Source organism: Haliaeetus albicilla, chromosome 1 (assembly GCF_947461875.1).
Source record: "Haliaeetus albicilla chromosome 1, bHalAlb1.1, whole genome shotgun sequence".
NCBI lineage: Eukaryota > Metazoa > Chordata > Aves > Accipitriformes > Accipitridae > Haliaeetus > Haliaeetus albicilla.
In genome coordinates this window covers 49,185,572-49,204,446 of record NC_091483.1, presented here as the reverse complement: position 1 = coordinate 49,204,446, position 18,875 = coordinate 49,185,572, and the positions used below count along the sequence as shown (strand labels likewise).

General features: G+C 40.3%; 2 protein-coding genes across 7 annotated transcripts; one reads left to right on the top strand and one right to left on the bottom strand.

Annotated features, from left to right (window-relative positions):
• Nucleotides 1-56: 56 nt before the first annotated feature.
• Nucleotides 57-15,439, top strand: UFSP2 (UFM1 specific peptidase 2). Of its 6 annotated transcripts, none has more exons than XM_069788333.1 (12): nucleotides 57-175; nucleotides 2,106-2,184; nucleotides 4,041-4,221; nucleotides 4,300-4,366; nucleotides 4,704-4,858; nucleotides 5,660-5,852; nucleotides 7,369-7,515; nucleotides 7,970-8,134; nucleotides 9,459-9,583; nucleotides 11,677-11,753; nucleotides 13,215-13,339; nucleotides 14,801-15,439. In XM_069788333.1, the coding sequence occupies exons 1-12, from the start codon at nucleotides 134-136 to the stop codon at nucleotides 14,885-14,887; spliced, it is 1,443 nt and encodes a 480-aa protein (XP_069644434.1). In that variant the 5' UTR covers nucleotides 57-133; the 3' UTR covers nucleotides 14,888-15,439. The 6 variants fall into 6 exon arrangements, with proteins under 6 accessions (XP_069644434.1, XP_069644436.1, XP_069644437.1 ...); XM_069788332.1 differs by having other exon boundaries at nucleotides 58-175; nucleotides 4,701-4,858; XM_009914506.2 differs by lacking the exon at nucleotides 57-175 and adding an exon at nucleotides 398-691 and having other exon boundaries at nucleotides 4,701-4,858.
• On the bottom strand, nucleotides 10,108-18,283 carry ANKRD37 (ankyrin repeat domain 37). The gene is made up of 5 exons (XM_009914507.2): nucleotides 18,062-18,283; nucleotides 17,577-17,729; nucleotides 16,777-16,868; nucleotides 16,004-16,233; nucleotides 10,108-15,685 (listed from the first exon to the last, which is right to left on the bottom strand). The coding sequence occupies exons 1-5, from the start codon at nucleotides 18,266-18,268 to the stop codon at nucleotides 15,675-15,677; spliced, it is 693 nt and encodes a 230-aa protein (XP_009912809.2). The 5' UTR covers nucleotides 18,269-18,283; the 3' UTR covers nucleotides 10,108-15,674.
• Nucleotides 18,284-18,875: the final 592 nt, after the last annotated feature.

Here is an 18,875-nt window from a genome sequence, read left to right as displayed (position 1 = left end):
CTGCGCAGCACCGCAGTGCGACGGGGCGACGGGCGGGGGGGGGCGGGCAGCTTGCCCGCTCCGCCCCCCCCCCGCACCATTCCAGCTCGCGCGGCGCCTCCCCCGGGGCCGGGAGCGCGCGTGCGCGAGGAGGATGCGGCCGGGCTCGGCCCCCGCTGCGGCGCTGACGGACGTGGTGAGTCCGCCCCTTCCCCGGGGGGACCGCGGCGGGGGGCAGGGCTCCCGCTCGGGCTGGGCTGGCAGCGGGGCCGGGGGCTTGCCCTAAAGGCTCCCCCCCCGCACCCCGCAGCCGTTTCCACCCCCCAACCCGAGACGGCCGCGAGGGGGGGGGGGCGGGGCGGTCTGCGGCGCCGCCCCGTCCTGTGGCGAGCGAGGCGGGCTGGGGGCTGGTGCCCGCCTGCGCGGTCCCGGGTGGGCGCTCCGCGGCGGCCTTCGGGCCTCCAGCCCCCGGGGGCAGCTGGCGGGGGGAGGTGTCGAGGCCCCTTGGGCGGCTCAGGGGGCGAGGCCCGCCCCTTCTGCAGGGCCCGGGCCGTGTCGGACGGGGCAGCGGCAGCTCCCGCGCTGCCCCCCCGTCGTCCGCCCCTGGCAGCAGCCTTCCTTCCCCGTCGCCCTCGGGGACCTTGGGGCTCTCTCCCTCGGCCTGGGCGGCTCGCGTCAGGGACTCGTCGTCAGGAAGACGTCAGCATCCGCGGTGAGCCGCTGTCAAGAGGCCAGCTCCTCTCTTGCTCCTTCTGCAGAGCTCTGCTTTTCGTTCACAACGTGATTCTTGCCTTGCAATAATTCAGATAAAAAACGTCTTTCACGTCAGCCCAGGCAAACTTCTTTTTCACGTGCTGGCACTTGTGGATCCCACACTCCAAGGCCTTTTTCGTGTAGATAGCTGTGTTATCTAAAATAGTTCCCGGGTTATGCTTCAGGAACCAAAATGTTAGACATTGCAATCTTGCATTTTCGTTTCTTGGAGTAAACTTTGGCACTCCAGAATCACAGAAACCTGAAAATCCCTCACCCAAAGCTGAAAGTGTAGATGCTTACATTTTCATCAGGCATGCATATCTTTTTTTATATTTCTGCTTAGAGAACCTCTAATGGAAAGAAAATTAGTCCTCTGTTTTGATTCTTTTATTTCATGAATAATGCTAGCATTGCACCTGGAAGTTTCCCATACTTTGTAAGCAAACAGTTATGCGGTAAGCCTCTCCAAAGGGTCTTAGTGTAATTATTCTTGCAGGTGTTTGGTGGCTTTTTTTAGAGCAATTAAGGCTGTAAAGCATTTATTTTTGTGGACTGTTAGATTGCGCAATACCCACGCTCTTCTGGGTTGTCACCTTTTGTTCCTCTCTGTACTGACACAACTGTTTTTGTAGCAATATGTTGAACTTCGCTGGGAGTTGATCTGGCTGAAAAAATTTTTCTCAGTAAAAGGGTTGTTTTCCATCTGGATGAGTTCTCTGATGAAGTTCGTGTTAAAATGTCTGCAACGGGCAGTTGTGGGGACACAGAGCAGGGACCTTGGAAGGGGGAAGAAACAGCTGGGTGGTCTCTGTGCTGGCACAAGCAGCTCTTCTGTCAAATGTGAAACTCAGCCTGGGTTCTAGAGGTTCTGTGTGTGTGTGCCTTTTTCTTTTTTTTTTTTTTTTTTTTTTTCCTTTCCCTGAAGCTGTGATTTCCTAACCAGGATGAATGCACACTTGGAGATGTGCTTAATTACCTCTCTGCTCTAATGCTTAGAGCAGTCCTCGGTTTACTTGAACTGGAAGATGACCCATAAGATGCAAAACATGACGTTTGGAGAAACAATGACATTTTACCCCAAATGTTTCGAAATGGTAAAAGCATAGAATTAAGACTTTCTTGTTTAGGTAGGAAATGTGTTTTAAGGGCTGTGCTTACAGCAGTACTCATGTAATTGAGGTACTGGCTCCAGCAACTATGTGCTGCTGTACCACTCGCTTCCCTGTTTATTCACTGGCCTTTCATACCCTGAGCAGCTGCAGTAATTACTGGTGTGCTTGCACACTGTGGTATCATAACAGTCAATTGTAACTTGAGAAAAAGCATGTTGAAATAGCTATTCATTTTCATTGCTTCTTTTTTCTCCTTAGGTAATTCTAGAAGCTATGGATATACTCTTTAGAATAAGAGGAGGCTTGGATCTTGCATTTCAGCTAGCAACTACTGATGGTGTGTCTATAAGACTATGATAGATTTTTTTAACATTTATATAAATAACCTTTTATTAATTAACTAGTTATTACAATGTTTATTTTCTTGGTATTTCACCAGTTAAGTGCTTCTTCCCAAACCTGTGAAGATTTAAGTACAGAAAATGATATTCTTTATCTCCATTAATTTTCTGACAGTCTTTTTCCATTGTATGTTTTTTACTTTGATTTGAAGTAAAGTTTAAATTGCCATTTTTAGGTCACTTTATTTACATATTTTTCCTACTTAGGGATATGGTATTGGGATCGCTTTTCAGTTTGAATCCAAAGTTGACCCTGAAATTCTAAGCAAGCAGAGAATAACTTAATGACAATATAATCCTGCTATAACCAAATTTGTTAATAATACAGTTTTGAGATTGTGGTCCAGTCTTTCTAGAGAAATAAAGATGATGAACAAGCTAAGTAGTTACCTTACTGAATTTAGGCGGGATTGGCTACTGCAGTTCCATGTGATAACAAGGGACTAGATCATATGGCGTTAAGAGGCTCCTCTAGTCCCACGTTCTTACAGTAATGTGACGTTCGCTTCAGAAAGTCTGCTCAAGGCTATCGGTAGCCACTGAGCTATCATAGGGCCGAGTGCAGAAGGATGGTGTCTTTAGCTCAACTGTAGCTCATTCTGCATTTTAAAAGGACATGTCTTGACTAGAAACTCTGAATTCGGTGCTAGTGAACCTTGAAAAGGAACTTAGGCTCATTTCAGTTCATGATGTGGAATAGAACTGTTGAATAGTTGGCCTAATGCATAGCAACTTTTTGTGAATTGCATCCTCAGAGGAAGGCTATTTATTTGACTTTGTTTACAGTGTAGTGAATTTCAATGACAGTGAAGCAGAGTGATATTCAGATTGTCCATGTGCATGATATTCACGCCTGTTGGTGTGTAAATATGGCAGACCACTCCTTTTGAAGGCAGTGAGGCTTTTCTTTTGGAGGAGTTTTGTTTGATTTTTCCAATACTGTAGTTTTTACAGACTTCTAGTGCAAAAGTCAACTAATAGTGGCCAAATCTAAGTTAATACATTACAGAAATACAATTCAGCTTAGTCTTTAATAGCTCATTACACTTTGTGTAACTTGTTGCATTCTAAGTAACGTTTTTTAATCTCCTCAGTAAGGAAAACAATGTTGGTAATGTGTAAAAGTTGCTCTGTCATATCCAGTATTGGCTCACGTTGTAAGGAGTGGGTGAAACTTAAGAACTCAAGTCAAGCTCTGACAGACAACTGTCTATACCGGTAATAAAGATTCAGGCTGACCAGGGTGTGGCTGACAGTTACAGGTTTATGTTGGCCAAAATTTGGTCTGCAGCTGGAGAGAGGAGGCCCTGCTTTTCCAAAAATTTAGTATATTTTTGGTTTGTATTACTGAATAATGATATTGATCTGAAACACATGACTGGGATTGAATCTTTCCAGGATTTACTCAAAAGACTAAATAAAACCTTATGTAGAAGTTTGTCTGTACATAGAAGTTCGTTTGCAACTGTAGGCTTGGTTAAGAGTTATTGATGTGAGAATCGACTACAGTGTAGGTTATTCTTCTGTAATTCATGCAGCTCTTCGTATTTGACAGCATTTGAGAGAAACAGTACACTTATGTTCAGGCAGGTATGAATGTGAATGTTTGAGACAGACCTGCTAAGCGAAATCTCATCTCAGTTTCTCTTTACATAGCCATTTTTCTGATCATAACAGCACTTACGTTTTTATTCCAAGTCAAAACATATAAATTTTTTTAAAATGTATGTCCAGCAGCTGTAACGAAAGTGAGGGAATTTTCTAGGCTAATTGTATTCTTATTGTGTTTCAGAGGCATCAACAAAAAAGGCATTAGGATATGTTTTCAGTGATCTTGCAAACAAACTGTCCTCAGATGTTCTTGTATTAAGAATTTGCCACAGTTCAGTCTATGTGTGGCCTAACAGTGGTATGAACACTGTTCCAGAGCTGACTGATGATTCTGCCTGTAAGGAGATAAGACGATTTATACAGTGAGTATATTTAATTTATATTTTTTATAATAGATTAATTTCATATTACAGAAATTTCTCTTTCTGTTGATTCTTCAGATTTGATCAAGATGATGAGACCAAACGAAAGCTTGGCAAAAAAAAGGATAAAAAGTTACAAGATACGGTATGTGTCTCGCCACACTAATAAATTATATCAGACAACCTATCATTTAAACATTTTTAGATCTGCCCTCCCTAGGCTTTTCTATACACAGTCAGACATTGACATGACTCAAAAGTATCCTTTTAAAGTCATTGAGACTCAGCGTGAATGCAGGGATCCATCTACAGTAGATCAGCACGTAGAAGTTTGTTTTTAAGATTACAAGTTTTGGGGTTTTTTTTTAACCCCAAGTATTTCATTACTGAGTTTGATACTAAATATCTACAATGTTACTTTTGCCTTTTTGGTGCATGTGGTGTTGGAGATGTAATATTGGTGTCTTTATTCTCTACAGCAGCAGATAGTCAATATAGACCTCATGTTGGAAATGACATCTTCATTAGCTGCTTTGACTCCAGTCATTGAAAAGGAAAATAAGGAACACCACTACATAAATATGACATTACCAGTTGACGTTGTTGTATCTGTTTCTCCAGAAGAAACATGGGGAAAGTAAGTGTTATCCTAAGCTTGTAATTTTTCAACTTCGTTTCTGCTTTTTCTTGAAATAATGAAGTAAAGCTATATGATTAATCAGTTTAATGAAGTAGCATGTAGTATTTTTGTAATGGAAATTAACTGTGTAAAAAAAGCTGCTGTAGACAGCTGTTAGCTTTAATAATCTTGAAAAACAATCTTTTTGCTATCTACAAAAAATTCAGTTTATCAGTGTCTGATAAATTGATAACTCGTAAGCATTGCTTAGCAAGAAATTGAGAAAGTCAGGAAAATGTTCTAAAAATTCTTGTAAGTATGTGAGTGTGTATAAAAGTAAGAGTTGGAGTGTATTTGATGAGTCTGTAATCTCAGTACTACGTTAGGGGCTGCAGCTGGCTAGGTGAAGGTGGAAAACATTAGAGTCTTCCTCTGTAATTTTTCCTTGCATTTTTTCCATAGGATTCGACTCTGAAGGATGCTAAATGGGGTGGATAAAATGCAAACAACCCCATATAGTCATATATGTAACTTTTATTTCAGCAAATGCTCATAATGGTTGTGTTTCTGATATAAGACCAGGGTACCTCCACTTCGGAGGGTTGAATCACTAGGGAGTAGTTTCTGTGTGCAAACATGCTTTGAGTAAAGCATGGTGAGGTTCTGTCCTTCTCTGTGAGAGTGGAAGCATGGAAGTAGTAAGTTCATCAGACCAGGTGCAAATATGCATATAAGTATTGTATAACTATCAGAGCTATGAGAGAAAATGACCTACCATCACTGTTCTGCTTTTAAAATATTCTTCCTTATACTTTGCAGGGTACAAAATCTCCTGGTGAAAGCAATTCACAGGCAATTAACTGACATGGAAAGATGTATCATGAAATATATGAAGGGAACATCAATTGTGGTACCAGAACAATTTCATTTCATGTTACCAGGAAAAAATCACCTTGCAACAATCTCGTATCCTACAGGTATTTCAGATGATCAGCTGGAAAGTTACAGAAAGGTAAAGCCAACAAATACTAACAGAACCTGATTTTTTTTTATTATTATTATTGTTATTGTAACTGAAGCATTGGTAAAGCTTTTCATTTAGGTAACGTAGAATAAATACTAACAGATACTGCTATTTTTAAAATTTATTTCTATTATAACTGAAGCAGTATACTGAATGTGGAAGCTTGATTTATTAGAAGTTATTTTACAAAATGTGCCAAATCTCATTTTTGCAAGGGGACAATAGAAACTTTAAAACTACATAGGATTTGGTTTAGATAGGTTTTATCTAAATTACACTTCTGGTACTGTATTCTTGGAATTTCTCCACTTCCGTGGTGGAATATCAGATTACTTCTAGTGTGTTATTGCTCTCAGGCTTTAACACGTGCCCTGAAAGGGCTAGGGTTGGGGTTTTTTGTTTGTTTTGGGTTCTTTCTTGGGGTTATGTGTTGTTGGGCTTTTTTGTTTGTTTGTTTTGGGGAGGCTGCTTTTTGTGGCTCACAGGTGACCAGCGTTAGCTAGCTTGTTTGGTTTTTGCCTTCTGGGTTGGCACATCTAGAAAAAGGAAAATGGATGAGGTGGGAAAATGTTCTGATGTGGCAGTCCTTTCAGATTGAGATGTGTACCTGGCAGATACCGGTTCAGGTCACACAGTTACACATACTGAGAGTGGGGAAAGAATCTTCTGCTGCCTTAGAGGTGTAGAAGCTGTGGGGATTTTTCATTTTCTTCTTCTGTGTGAAACATTACTGGGTATACAAAACCTAATCAGTTCCTTGCATTTGCAGAGGCCTCAGGCACTGATGGCACATTAAGTCTTTACTGCTCTCTGTCTTCTGTTCACTCTTATCCACTGATTGCAAAGTGTTCCGGTGGCTAATGTAGTTGGGTTCAGTGTTGGGTCATCTGCGTAAAATGTATTACCTGCGTTACATGCATTATCCTAGATTATCTCATCATTCCTTTCACTCTTAAGCTTTGTGAAATAAGACAATATATCTCTTTAAATGTGGCTGCTGTGTTGTAAACAGTGCTTAAGAGATTTAAAAATAGACTGAACCTGCTTAAACCATAAGCTCAGTATCTTTACTTTGTCTCAGTATGTGGTATTTGTATGTCTTCAATATTAGTTAAGATTATAATTCAGAGTGTGTGTATCTGTACTACTACATAGATAAAACAGTAATCCTTTTTTATTATGGTGTATTTTATCATACTTTCATAACACACTTGTCACTCATGGTATCGTCAGCGGGGCTCCAGCGGCAGGCATTATGTAACAGGCCCACGTGAAATAGTGGGCCCTTTAGATAGGAGGTAAGCCTGCATGAGCTTCCTTTGAGAGGTGAGATCTAGTAGTAAATATATATGCTGAATATTTAATTAAGCAGATTTTAATATATTAATTTTGCTAAACTGTGCTGTTAAAATTGTTTATGTCTCTATTGTTACATACAATGTGATGTTTCTTTTAACCCAAAATTTGAATTGTGCTCTTTATTTTTATTTGAACTTGCATGTAGGAATTGCATGGGTTGTTCAATCTGCCTTGTGACAGACCATATTTCAAGAGAGCAAATGCTTACCATTTTCCAGATGAACCATATAAAGACGGATATCTCAGAAATCCACATTTGCATCTTAATTCACCTGGTACAGAGTCTGGTATGGTAAGTTTAAATTGAAACACTTGTAAGAAAGTACTTTTTATTTTAGCTGAGATTTGTTATTAAAAGAAGTAATTTAGATAGTCAGTATTGTATAGATGACAAAGCAAAGCAACTGACTTGGCCTTTTAAACAAAAGGGCTTCTCTGCACAAAATGGTATTGCTTTGGTTATATTTGTCCCAAAGAAATTGCATTTTCTTGGAAAAGGATGTACACATTTTTTGCATGTATTTTAAAAGTTTCTCAGAACCAGGACAAGAAACTGAAACTATGAACAGAGGTGTTGAGGAGACAAAAACAGGAGTAACCATGTATCAATAACAACCATTCAATTCTTCCAAAGATTCGCAGTCCCCAGCTGAAAGCTTTTACAGTGCAAGTGACAAGACATATGACTTCTCTGAAAATTGATGCAAGTGTGATCAAATTCATTTGTATTATCTCTTTCTGTGCAGATTTATTTAGTATATGGTGTATATAGTTATCACCACTATATGCAGGATCGGATTGATGACAGTGGTTGGGGCTGTGCCTATCGGTCTTTGCAGACAATCTGTTCTTGGTTCAAGCACCAAGGTTACATTGATAGACCTATACCAACACACAAGGAAATTCAACAGGTACAGAACATTTAAGCAGATTATTTTATGTGTGTTTCTGTAGATTATTTTTAAAATCTCAAATTCATATATTTTAGACTTTTTGGATCTGTGTGATATTTTTCTCTCTTAAATCGAACTGTAGTAGTTCTAAATTATTATTTTTAACAAGTTTTATTATAGGAGATATGTTTCCAAATGTTTATCAGTGGCAGGTGACACTATGTGTACAAATGAGACTCATTAAAATAGTCTTCTAAATACTTTCTTGGATTAATGTTCTATTAGAAGCTCAAATTATGACACTTTCACTGTTTTTGCCAAATGAAAGGAAACAAAGAAACCAATGTGTCATACTAAAATCAGTTTTAAAACTGACTTTTGTATTCAGTGACAGCTGAATTAGTCCCCAGATGCTATGCTATGCTGCCTTTTGCAACTTTGTCTTTGAGAGTAGTGGCCTTTTTCTGGTTTTTGAACTATCCTTCGCTTCTTTTTCTATTGTGAATTCCAATGCATACCTGAATATGTTTGTTTCTGTTAACAGCACTAAATAAAAACTGTGGGCTTGGGTAGCTAATATTGTATGCCTAGCAAGAAACACTGCAATTATCTTCAGTCTTCTAAAAAGTTCTTTGCGTTATATTTATTTACTGAACATTTTTGGCAAAGTTTGATTCAGTCCATAAGACAACTTTCATCATACCTAACAGGGATGTGAGCACTAAAACTGCATTTCCTGAACATGTCTCAGTCCACACCTAAACCTAAAAGCAACTGAAGTCCATGCACTCCTGTAGTATTTTTAGACATCTAGAAGAGGCACTAGCCTTCAGGAGACTTTGTGGGCTTTGTATCCTGAGCTGAAAATGCCCCTCTGAAGTGCTGCATGTAACGTATAAGCCTCAGAATGGAGAAGAGTTTAAAATAAAGCACAACCTTTGCTGTATTTCAGTGGCCTCTTCCTCAGAGCACTATTTTATGGATCCTTTTCTGAGATGCTTTGAATGGGAATCCAGGTACATCAGCCTGCGAAGTGGCTTCTGCAGTACGAGTGGTACACTCCATTATTAGACAGCTTGGTGCTCACCACCCCAGCAAGTCTGCCTGCGGACCTGGGGTTATATTCTGTGCTTATAGGCACTGTTCTGTATTAGTTTTCAAGTGACGTTTCCAAAACAGAACTGCAATGAATGAATTCAACATCCGTTTGTCTGTTTTTGACTGGCTAGGTTCAAAATACATTCCCATATATATAAACCAACTTTGTTCACAATAAGTGGTGGAATTGCCTACTATGTGTTGTTGACGGTTGTTTTTCTTCTTCATCGTGATGTTGCAAAAGGCACTGGTTGATGCTGGAGACAAGCCGGCAGCATTTGTTGGGTCACAGCAATGGATTGGTTCGATTGAGGTACAGCTTGTTTTGAATCAGCTTTTTGGAATAACATCAAAAATATTATTTGTCAGGTAAGAATCAATATCTGTTTAATAGCTCAGTAATTATTAAAAAGACTCAATGCCTTAAAATGCAAATTACAATACATGGGAGAATAGGGGTAATAAAATGGATAATAAATCTTCTAAGGGTTCCTTTTTCATAAAACCTGTATTCCTGCCTTTGGTTGTGCTAAGTACTTACAGATGAAGGCATTGCTGATTTTCTTGGGGGCTTTGGGTTCCAGTTTGGAGTTGGTGTAAATTGCCTAATGATATGCAAATTGATGTGGAATTCAGGCTATTCCTTTGCACCACAAACATAATTTTTGAAGCAGGCACACAGTCTGGCAGTCACAATGAACTGAAAGCACATTGACAGTAAATCATTACTTCATCCACAGAGCTAACCTGTCAGTTCAGGATTGAGGCAAATTGCTGAGCAGCCTGGAAATAGTTTTCTCTTTTCTGGGTTTGTGTGACAGATAAAACAAGGGATTTGTTTCTGTTCTGGCAATCTGACACTCTCATACACAATAAAGAACCCAACAAATATATTTGGGAGAAAAAGAATGATGTTCAGCATTTATTAGAAGTTAAATTACTGGATTTTTATCATTTAGGCAGCACTAAGCAGACTAACAAATCCCTGAATGTTTTGTGATTAAATACAATCATGAAATAAAGAAGATATACTAACTTAGCGTTTATGAAAATTCTAGTCAAAGTACTACTCAGAGTAAATTCTACTGTAGATATTCTAAAAGAGCAGGTGACCATGGTGATGGTGATCCTTAACGGTAGGAAAATAGTTCAGTTCTTCAATATTTTGTAAAGCTTTATGCAGCCAATTTTAATCTTTTTTTGTTCCAGAGCTTATATTTGCAGATGATCTACCTATTATTTATAGCAGCTGTGACAGGCTCTGCCAGTATGAAGGTTTTTATTCCTGCACATAAGAATATAGAGTAGATGCCTTTGTGAACTTGGTAGAATTGCTCATAGTGCTGTTACAAGGGAGCACCAGTGTTTTTCAAGATTATGAAAAGCCAACATCACTACCATGTTGAGAAGAAGAAATGTCATGCATATCTTTCAGCTGGTCACTAGCAGGGGATAGCATTTTTGTCTTGGGCTTATTTCCAGCTAGCACCTCTAACTCTTTATGGAAATAACACTTCACAGCTGCACCAGCAGCACTAGTACTGAATCCATTATTGTAAATGCACCATTTCCCAGAGTTCCAGTTTTGTATTCTGTCTGCATTTAATCCATCTCTTCAGGAACGTGAGAAGCAGGCACACAAGCTTTCTTTGGGTTTTCAAAAGGTTAACCACTATATATGAAGAAATATAAAGACAAGCTGTTAAAAATATCTGTATTAATTTCCTTGCCTAGTTTCTGTCACCACTTTTGGGAGTACTGTCAGTCTTCTAAGGGGAATACGAGTCTCCATCAGACATACGTCTTCAGCTCCAAATCCTGGAGTGCGTGCATGTATTAGGAGCATGCCTTTTTCTTCCATGCAGACTTCTTTTGTCTGGGGCTGGTCCCCATAGTTGAAAAGGAAAGCAGAGAGTTTATAACAAAGCTTAGTTCAGTGTTGCTTTGAACAGATTACTAATGTTATTTGAGATTTGATTTTTAAGGCCAACTCTGGTATGCGTACTGCAATTGCTTGTGCAATTACAGTGGAAACCTGTCTTAAGAGAAGTCATTATAAACACCTTTATCAACACCTTATTTTTGTTGTTTCTGATGAAGTTCTGTTACTTCAGACTTCCCCTTGCTGACAGATGTAGCCAGTCTGTTTTTTCAGACGCTTGAAGGGACCCACTGGGGTTTACCAGCTGTCCCCACTGTGGGAGACAAGCAGCAGACATGTTATAGAAGCTGGGTGACTCCAGGCACTCAAGCGGCAACTAGGCTTACAGCAGATTCTTTGGTCCAACCAGAATCTGTAAGTTGTGTTAAAAAACTTTTTTTCGGATTGTCCCAGGATGTTTACACAGGAAAAGTCTAAGCCACTTTCTAATCAGTTACCTATGTAGTTAACCGGTATCATGGATAATTAGAGAATTAAGCCTAGTGAGGATTTCAAATCTATTGTTGTTTTTCTTACCTAGCCAGGGTTCTGAACTAGCATTGCAGGGAAGAGAGCTTGCTAATCATTTCAAGACTGAAGGAACTCCAGTTATGATTGGTAAGTGCTCAAGTATTGAAGAATGCCAATGACAGTGCATGGCCTCCCTATGCTGAATTTCATCTCAATTAAAAACTCGTTCAGTTTATTGTGCAAGAGTTAATCAAAACTCTAGATGAATTAAAAATTATGCTTTTCCCAACAGAGCCTGGAAAACAATGAAATTTAGTCTGGCTGGTATCTTTTCACTCAGTATTTCTCCCAAGCTCAGTATAAAACCTGGTAACAAAAGTCAATCTGAATGGTGTTCTTCAAAACTGCTGTTAAAGTCAGAACTTGAGAACTGAGTTCATACAGTTCCCCAAAATTTCCCATGACAGAAGAGTAGTGTTTATCTGGCTTTGAAGAGAAGGGTATCATCCCAGTTCTTTTTAAGACCAGTTTTAATAACATGAAGTGTTGGTAACATAAGAAATGCCATTCGTAACAGTGCTGTAACTTTAATTGAACTATTTCCAAGACAGTTGTGGCTTAGAAAATGAAGAATATTGAATATATGGTTTTCAGCTTTAACAAGATTTTAATTTTAGCAGTTCTTGCAATCTGGATTTAGCACTCCATAAAGACAGTGTTACTGTCTCAAAAAGTCTAGATTTTGGTATGAAATATTTTTGGCCTTTCAGCAGCCTTTTTGTCTGAATTTCAAGAATTTAGAATCCTAGATTGAAAAATCTTTTAGTCTGTAACTTATCCTTCCCTGTAATGCTTTCTTGTAGGTTGGTTTAATTGTTGTTGTTGTTGTTGGAGGGGCGGAGGTTGGCTTTTTGGTGTGGGTTTTGGTGATTTTTTTTTTTTTTTTCCACTTGTGTTCTTTTGGGGTTTTTGCGATTCCTATCTGTTGTGTGGAGTCATTACTACAGTATCCCAAGGACATAAACTCCTCATGCTATCTGAAAGAAACATGCAAGAGTTGACCTGTAGCCAGCTCATCAAAATATCCCCTTTCCCTGTTTGCAGGCTAGAGAAAGGGGAGTTAGAAATTACTACTCTGCCCCTAATGTCCATTGATGGAACTTAGTAGAAAACAGCAGATAATCCTTATCCAGAAATTCTGATTTCTGTTCTAATTTTAGTCCTTTTACAACCAGGAAGTTTTCCAGATCCCTTTTCTACAGTTAAGTTTCTTTAAAGAAAGAGTGAGCAAAACAGATGTTTGAAATATTCTTGACTTCATGTGGTGGAATTGTTGAGGATTTAACCCGCCTTGCTGACATGGAAGAACTTTGGAAAGTAAATTCTCTAGTTGTAGTAAGTAAAGTAAAATAAGTAATATCTTCCCTAGTTGTAGTAAAGATATGTTGTTTAATAATGTAAAGAATCTTATGTAGGACAGCTTCAGAATCATTTTGATAACCAAGCTAATCTGTTAATAGAAAGTGTTGATATACTTTTACTTGGCTAAATGTGCAAGCCTAAATCTCAATGAAAAACTTTTAGCAATTTGTGTTCCTCCTGTTTTAGGTGGAGGTGTTTTGGCTCACACAATATTAGGAGTGGCTTGGAATGAGATTACAGGGCACATAAAATATTTGATTCTAGACCCACATTACACTGGAGGAGAAGATCTGCATGTTATTTTGGAAAAGGTGAGGCTTGATGTACATATATATATATATATACACACATATGTATGTATATATGTATATTTTGGCATTAAACAAATAATGTACAGCCAAATACAAATTGGCCATTCTATGGCATCTCCATTCCTTACGGAGGCAGTGCAGATCCCAGTTAACCTGCATATATGCTACTCTACTGTTAGCTTCTGAAACTTGTTGTCGTTAGAGAAGATATATTGGGTCAGCAACCACATAAAGTTGTTATAGTACAAAGAAATGTTCTTCACTGTCTCTGAATTAAACCATCTCCCCTTTTACCCAGTAGTATATACAATAAATGTGTTTGGTATTTTGAATGGAACAGAAAAATCTGTTCAGCCTGTAAAATGTTGTTAATGAAGCAGAGAAGATAACCATTTATTTAAAATGTAAATTTTATTTTTTTAAAATCCAACACTAGCCATTCTCAGATCAGGCCTTGAACTAAGTTTAAAGGGCAGGTACTGAGCTGTTTTGAAAAACTGGGAAAACTCTAAAGCACTAAAGGATATGTACTGTTATATCCATATTTAAAGCTACTAAAAGGGATGACACAGCACGTTACAAAACAGTAAACATATAGTGTCAGAAATGTAAACTGTGGCTAAATCATCCTACATGTGTTAAGTAATCAGTTTCTTTTCTGTTCTTCGTGTTAAGTTGCAAATAGCAACTTTTATTTTGTATCTTTATTTGACACCCTTGGGTTGGGCCCAACTAGAAGAGCTGTTGAAGAAACATTTTGCTAGCCCTATAATGATTAAAGCTTGAAATGAGTACAGAAAGTAAGTTACTTCCAACAAACATGTAGAACCAAAGGCTGTTACAGCTACAAGGTGCTCAGGAATGGTCCAGGAGGATAAAATGTGTGCAGAACCCCCTTTCCTCACCCAAAGTGGTAGGGTAGGGGAGGAATTGAGGTGGACTGAAAGTTTGTAGCTCTTTTCAAAAGCACCTCATATACTTATGTAGTACTCTGCCATCTTAAGAGCTTTGTTTTGACTGTTTTTCTGCTAAATCATGATCAACAGCACACCTTCTGATATTAAGAACTTTGCCTCTGAAATATAAACTATTACTAAAGAGGGCAAGCATTCAAGACAAGAGAAATGGAAACTGCGAGAATGATAAGAGTTTCAGAATAATATTAGTCTCTCTGTAGCAGCAGCAGGGATGGAGGGGGGAGATGCTACTGTTTTGGAAGTGAGCTAGGGTGGGGAGGGAGGAAGGAGGAGAGAGAGACTTTGCAAAGTGTTTTCTATTAATGTGTTTCCAGGCATGTAGAGAACTTTCTGAAAATTGTGTGTTGTTGCATTCTATAGATATTTGAAAATAATTCATACAGCTTAGATTAAAATTAGTAAAATAAAATAGATCCAATAGTAGTAGATAGGAAAAACAGAATTCTTAGTAGATTTAAATGCTGTCTTGCTTTTTCTTGGACAGGGCTGGTGTGGATGGAAGGGCCCAGAGTTTTGGAACAAGGATGCCTATTATAATCTATGCCTACCTCAACGACCAAAAACTATTTAAATTCCACTGTTATGCTGGAACATGTTAAGACAGAATACTAGCTGATCTAGATATAACTGTCTTGTTATTTATCAAAATAATGCTTTAAGTCAATCAAAATCCAGCTGAAATAGAAATGTTGCTTCAAGTAATTTAAATTAAGAAATATTTTTTTTAATGAAACCTCTAAAAATACGAGTTGTCTGATATGAACTGTATTTCTTACAAATACATTTATTAGGTAATGAATATGCTCTTCTTTCAGCTAGGACAACTTTATGTTTATACAGCATTTTTTGTTATGCTAAAATCTTTACGGATTTTTATTTTATGCCCAGTCCTTTTATTTTATGGAATTCTTTCTTGCCCAAAAGATGAACTGTCCTTTACCTTCAGGTTCCATATAGCCAGCTGTCTTGTCCACTATGAATCTGTTCAAAGGCATTGTTTGCTGCTGGTACTGTTGATAACAGCATTGTAGAAGGGGAGTGGGAGAAAAATGGCTATATGTATGGAATTTTATGAACTTTGTGTAAATACAAGAACAGAATAAAATGTGAGTGAATTGTTGTATGCTCATTTGTTTATAGCTGTATGAATACAACTATTCTAGGAAGAAAAAAAAAAACAACACAAAAAAAACCACAGCAGAGCAGTCTTCTGTAAGAAGTAAAAGTTAACGAGCTTTCCTCCTTCTCAGAAGGAGACAGTGTACCACCATACGCATCTGGGTGCTCAATGCATAGTCCAGTCATGCTTCTTCAGACTTTGGATTCCCCTTGATTTCATTTTGGGATTACAAGCTTTTTCATTTGTCAGCTAGGAGACAAGATCCATCTTATCAACAAATAAGAGTAAGTCTGTAACTACTCCATCAGTAAAAGTACCTATGATTCCCCCCCCCCATCCCACCATGTTAAAGTAGCCTTTTCAGTGGCAGTCTCCATGCACTACCCATTTTTGGCAAGACCGCAACCTTAAGTACGTATGCAAGTTGATCCTTACTAGCAGGCTTCTACATCCAACTGCTATGTATCTAACACCAACTTTATTTACTTAAATGCTGGAAGCATTAAAAAAAAAAAAAAACAAAAAAACAAATACTCTGAATTGTAGTAAGCCAACAGTATTACACACCGTCCGATCTTCTCCTCTTCCTGCTTATGGATCTGTTGGTTTCACTTTCTTGGTTCTGTGCAGCTGGATTCTCTCTCAGCAAGCCATGTTTGTCACTTAGGGAGTAGCCAGACTGTCCTTTCAGTTTCATTGTCTGTGTGTGCTGAATTGTTGTGAGGAACTTGGCACATTCCAGAAACCCATAAGCCAGTGCAAGGTCTGCTGCTGTTTGTCCGCTGTTGTTGCACAAGCTGAAACACAGAATTAACAATAACCATTCAATTAAATTGGAATATATATTATGAGCAAGCACTGATCAAGATTAATTAACTGGTAACTTTAGACAGAGGTATAAAAATAAGTACAGAGAATCAATACTAAAAAGGCTTGTCAAGGGTAGCATGGGGCTCTACTCATACAGAGGGCTGGTATTAAATGCAACAAGGAATAATTATTTTAAAATACATTTGTCATCAGGCTATGACTGGCTTAGCGTATCAGAAAGGCAAGAGGAAGGTGAGCACAGCATTAGTCAGAATGGAAAGCTAACAAGGAGAACTTATGATCAGGAATACTCTCTTAGCAGTTACTATAGAGGTCTCTAATGTGGAAATAAACAGCATATGGTCTATGCTACTTTGGTGTATATAACAGTTTTTAATACTGCTCTTATGACTATAGTCATGCTGTATTTACAGTCTTAGCATGCGCACTCTGAACAAGAAGAAGTGCTGTGTAAAATACATGTATCCTTTGATACTGTTACTGAAATGACTAAATGTAGCTCAACTTACTCAATTTTGGCATCACCAGCAACAAGGAGAGCAAGACATTCCAAACTCCCAACTTTTGCTGCTTTATGAATCGGGGCTTCCCCAAGGCAATCCTGAAAACACAATTTATATATAGCAGTCATTTGAAGGAGGGGGAATAGGATGAAGCTATCTTGTTCTCTAACATGACTGTTTATGGAGAGTTACTCTGTATACCAGTCTGTTGCGAGTTGAGAGATCAAAGGAATATAGCCAGTAAAGTGTACTCGGTAACTGCCATTAAATGGTTACTACATTCATGACAGTGAAGTAGAAATACTGTCCCATGCAATACTTGTTGTTTAACCTTTACCTTCTAAAAGATTATTTACCCAGAATACACTCTACGCTGATTAACAGCATCTTTTGGCACCATTCAGGGATTGCTGTGACCAACAGCTTGCTGCTACCAGCTCAGAGGTATAAGCAAATTAAACTTTGCAGCTAGAGGAATGAATCCTTATGTTTACGGGAAGCAGGGGCAAAATTTCAGAGGAAAAAGGAATATCCATTTGTGTAAAAGAATTAAGTTTTGACATCCGCATGCAGCACTGTAAGTGTGTGAAAACCGCATTATACGTAGCAAATGAAATCGATAACGCAATATAGACAGGACTTCTGGTTCACGCTAGAATAAAGTTACTGTAAAATAAGCAACCCCAGATACCTCGTGCTGTGCATATAAAACCTCTTCTAGATAAAAAAAATACATAAATAATATAAATTGGATTTACTGACATGCCAGATTAGAAGTGGAAGAAACAAAACTTATGCATTTTTACCTGTTGGTTCAAATTCGCTCCTGTCTGCAGTTGCCAAAGTAGGAAAAAAGCTTCACCGCCACAAGCAGCCAAGTGAGCTGGAGACTGACCAAAGGCATCTGCAGGTGCGTTCACACTGGTTCCTGCCTCAAACAGATTGCTGAAACTACCAGACTAAAATAAACAAGATTAAAAAAAAAAAAAGAGAGAGAAGAGCACAATGTTATTGCCAGTCTAAGCCACGGCAGGTCTAAGAACGCTGCACCACAGCAGCAAACATTCCCCCCGCAAATCATCGGACCTTCGTGTTCCTTGAGGCTGCCCTTTTCAACGAAGCACGCCAAGCGTGGCTTCTTTTGGCTTTTAATCCCTTAACCAGAAGTACCGACCGATATCGGCAGCGCCCCAACGCATCTAGCAGCAACTAACTCCAGGCAAACTCCGCTTGCTAACAGCTCCGTAGCCGGGCTCCCGGTAAGACAGAACCGACCTTGCCCACGCCTCACCTCTGAACTGCAGTCCAGCATCAACATTGCCGCCCTTCGGCTGAGGGCGCCCGGCTCTCCGGGCTGCGGGCTGGCCGAGGCAGCGGGGCCCGGCACGAAGCTCTCCCTACCCCGCGCCTCCCGCGCCGCGACCCACCGGCAGACCCCGCCCGCAGCCCCGCCCACTGCCGGGAGCCGGCTGCGGCACGTACGCAAACACGAGCACATGGGCGGGAAGCCGCCCGGCGGGCCCTGACTGGCCGCCCCGGGGCCACCGCCCCGCCCCGCCCCGCCCCGCCCCGCCTCGGCCTGGCGGCGCGGTGCCGGGAAGCAGGGCTCGCGGCAGGTGGGGCGGCCATGGCGCGCGGGGCGGCCCGGCACGTCCCTCGCACGCTGGCGCGCGCGGAGGGCGGGAAAGGCTTGTCTCCCGCCGGAGCGGGGAGGGAGGGCCCGGCCGTGAGGAGGCCGTGTTCTCCGGAAACTACCTCCTGTCGCTGTCGCCGTCGCCTTCGCCGTCGCCGGGGGACACACGGCTTCGGCCGAGACCCAGGCCCTTCTGGCCAACCCTGCTCTACCTCAGCCCTGCTGTCCGCTTTGTTCGCTGCTGCCAAGCGCAACTTGCGCAGCGCTTCTGCCGACGTAGCTTGGCGCTGGCTTGGAAAGAGTACATCGAGGCAGGCTTGGATCTAGGAAAAGAAAAAAAAAAGAGGATTCCCCCCAAAAGCTTAAGTCAGCGCAAAGAGATCCTTGCCGTCTTCCCGCCTGAGCTCTGGCACTGGGTGAAGGAGGAGACCGAGCCGGCACAACAAATGCAGCTGCCTGCGAAGCCCGAGGC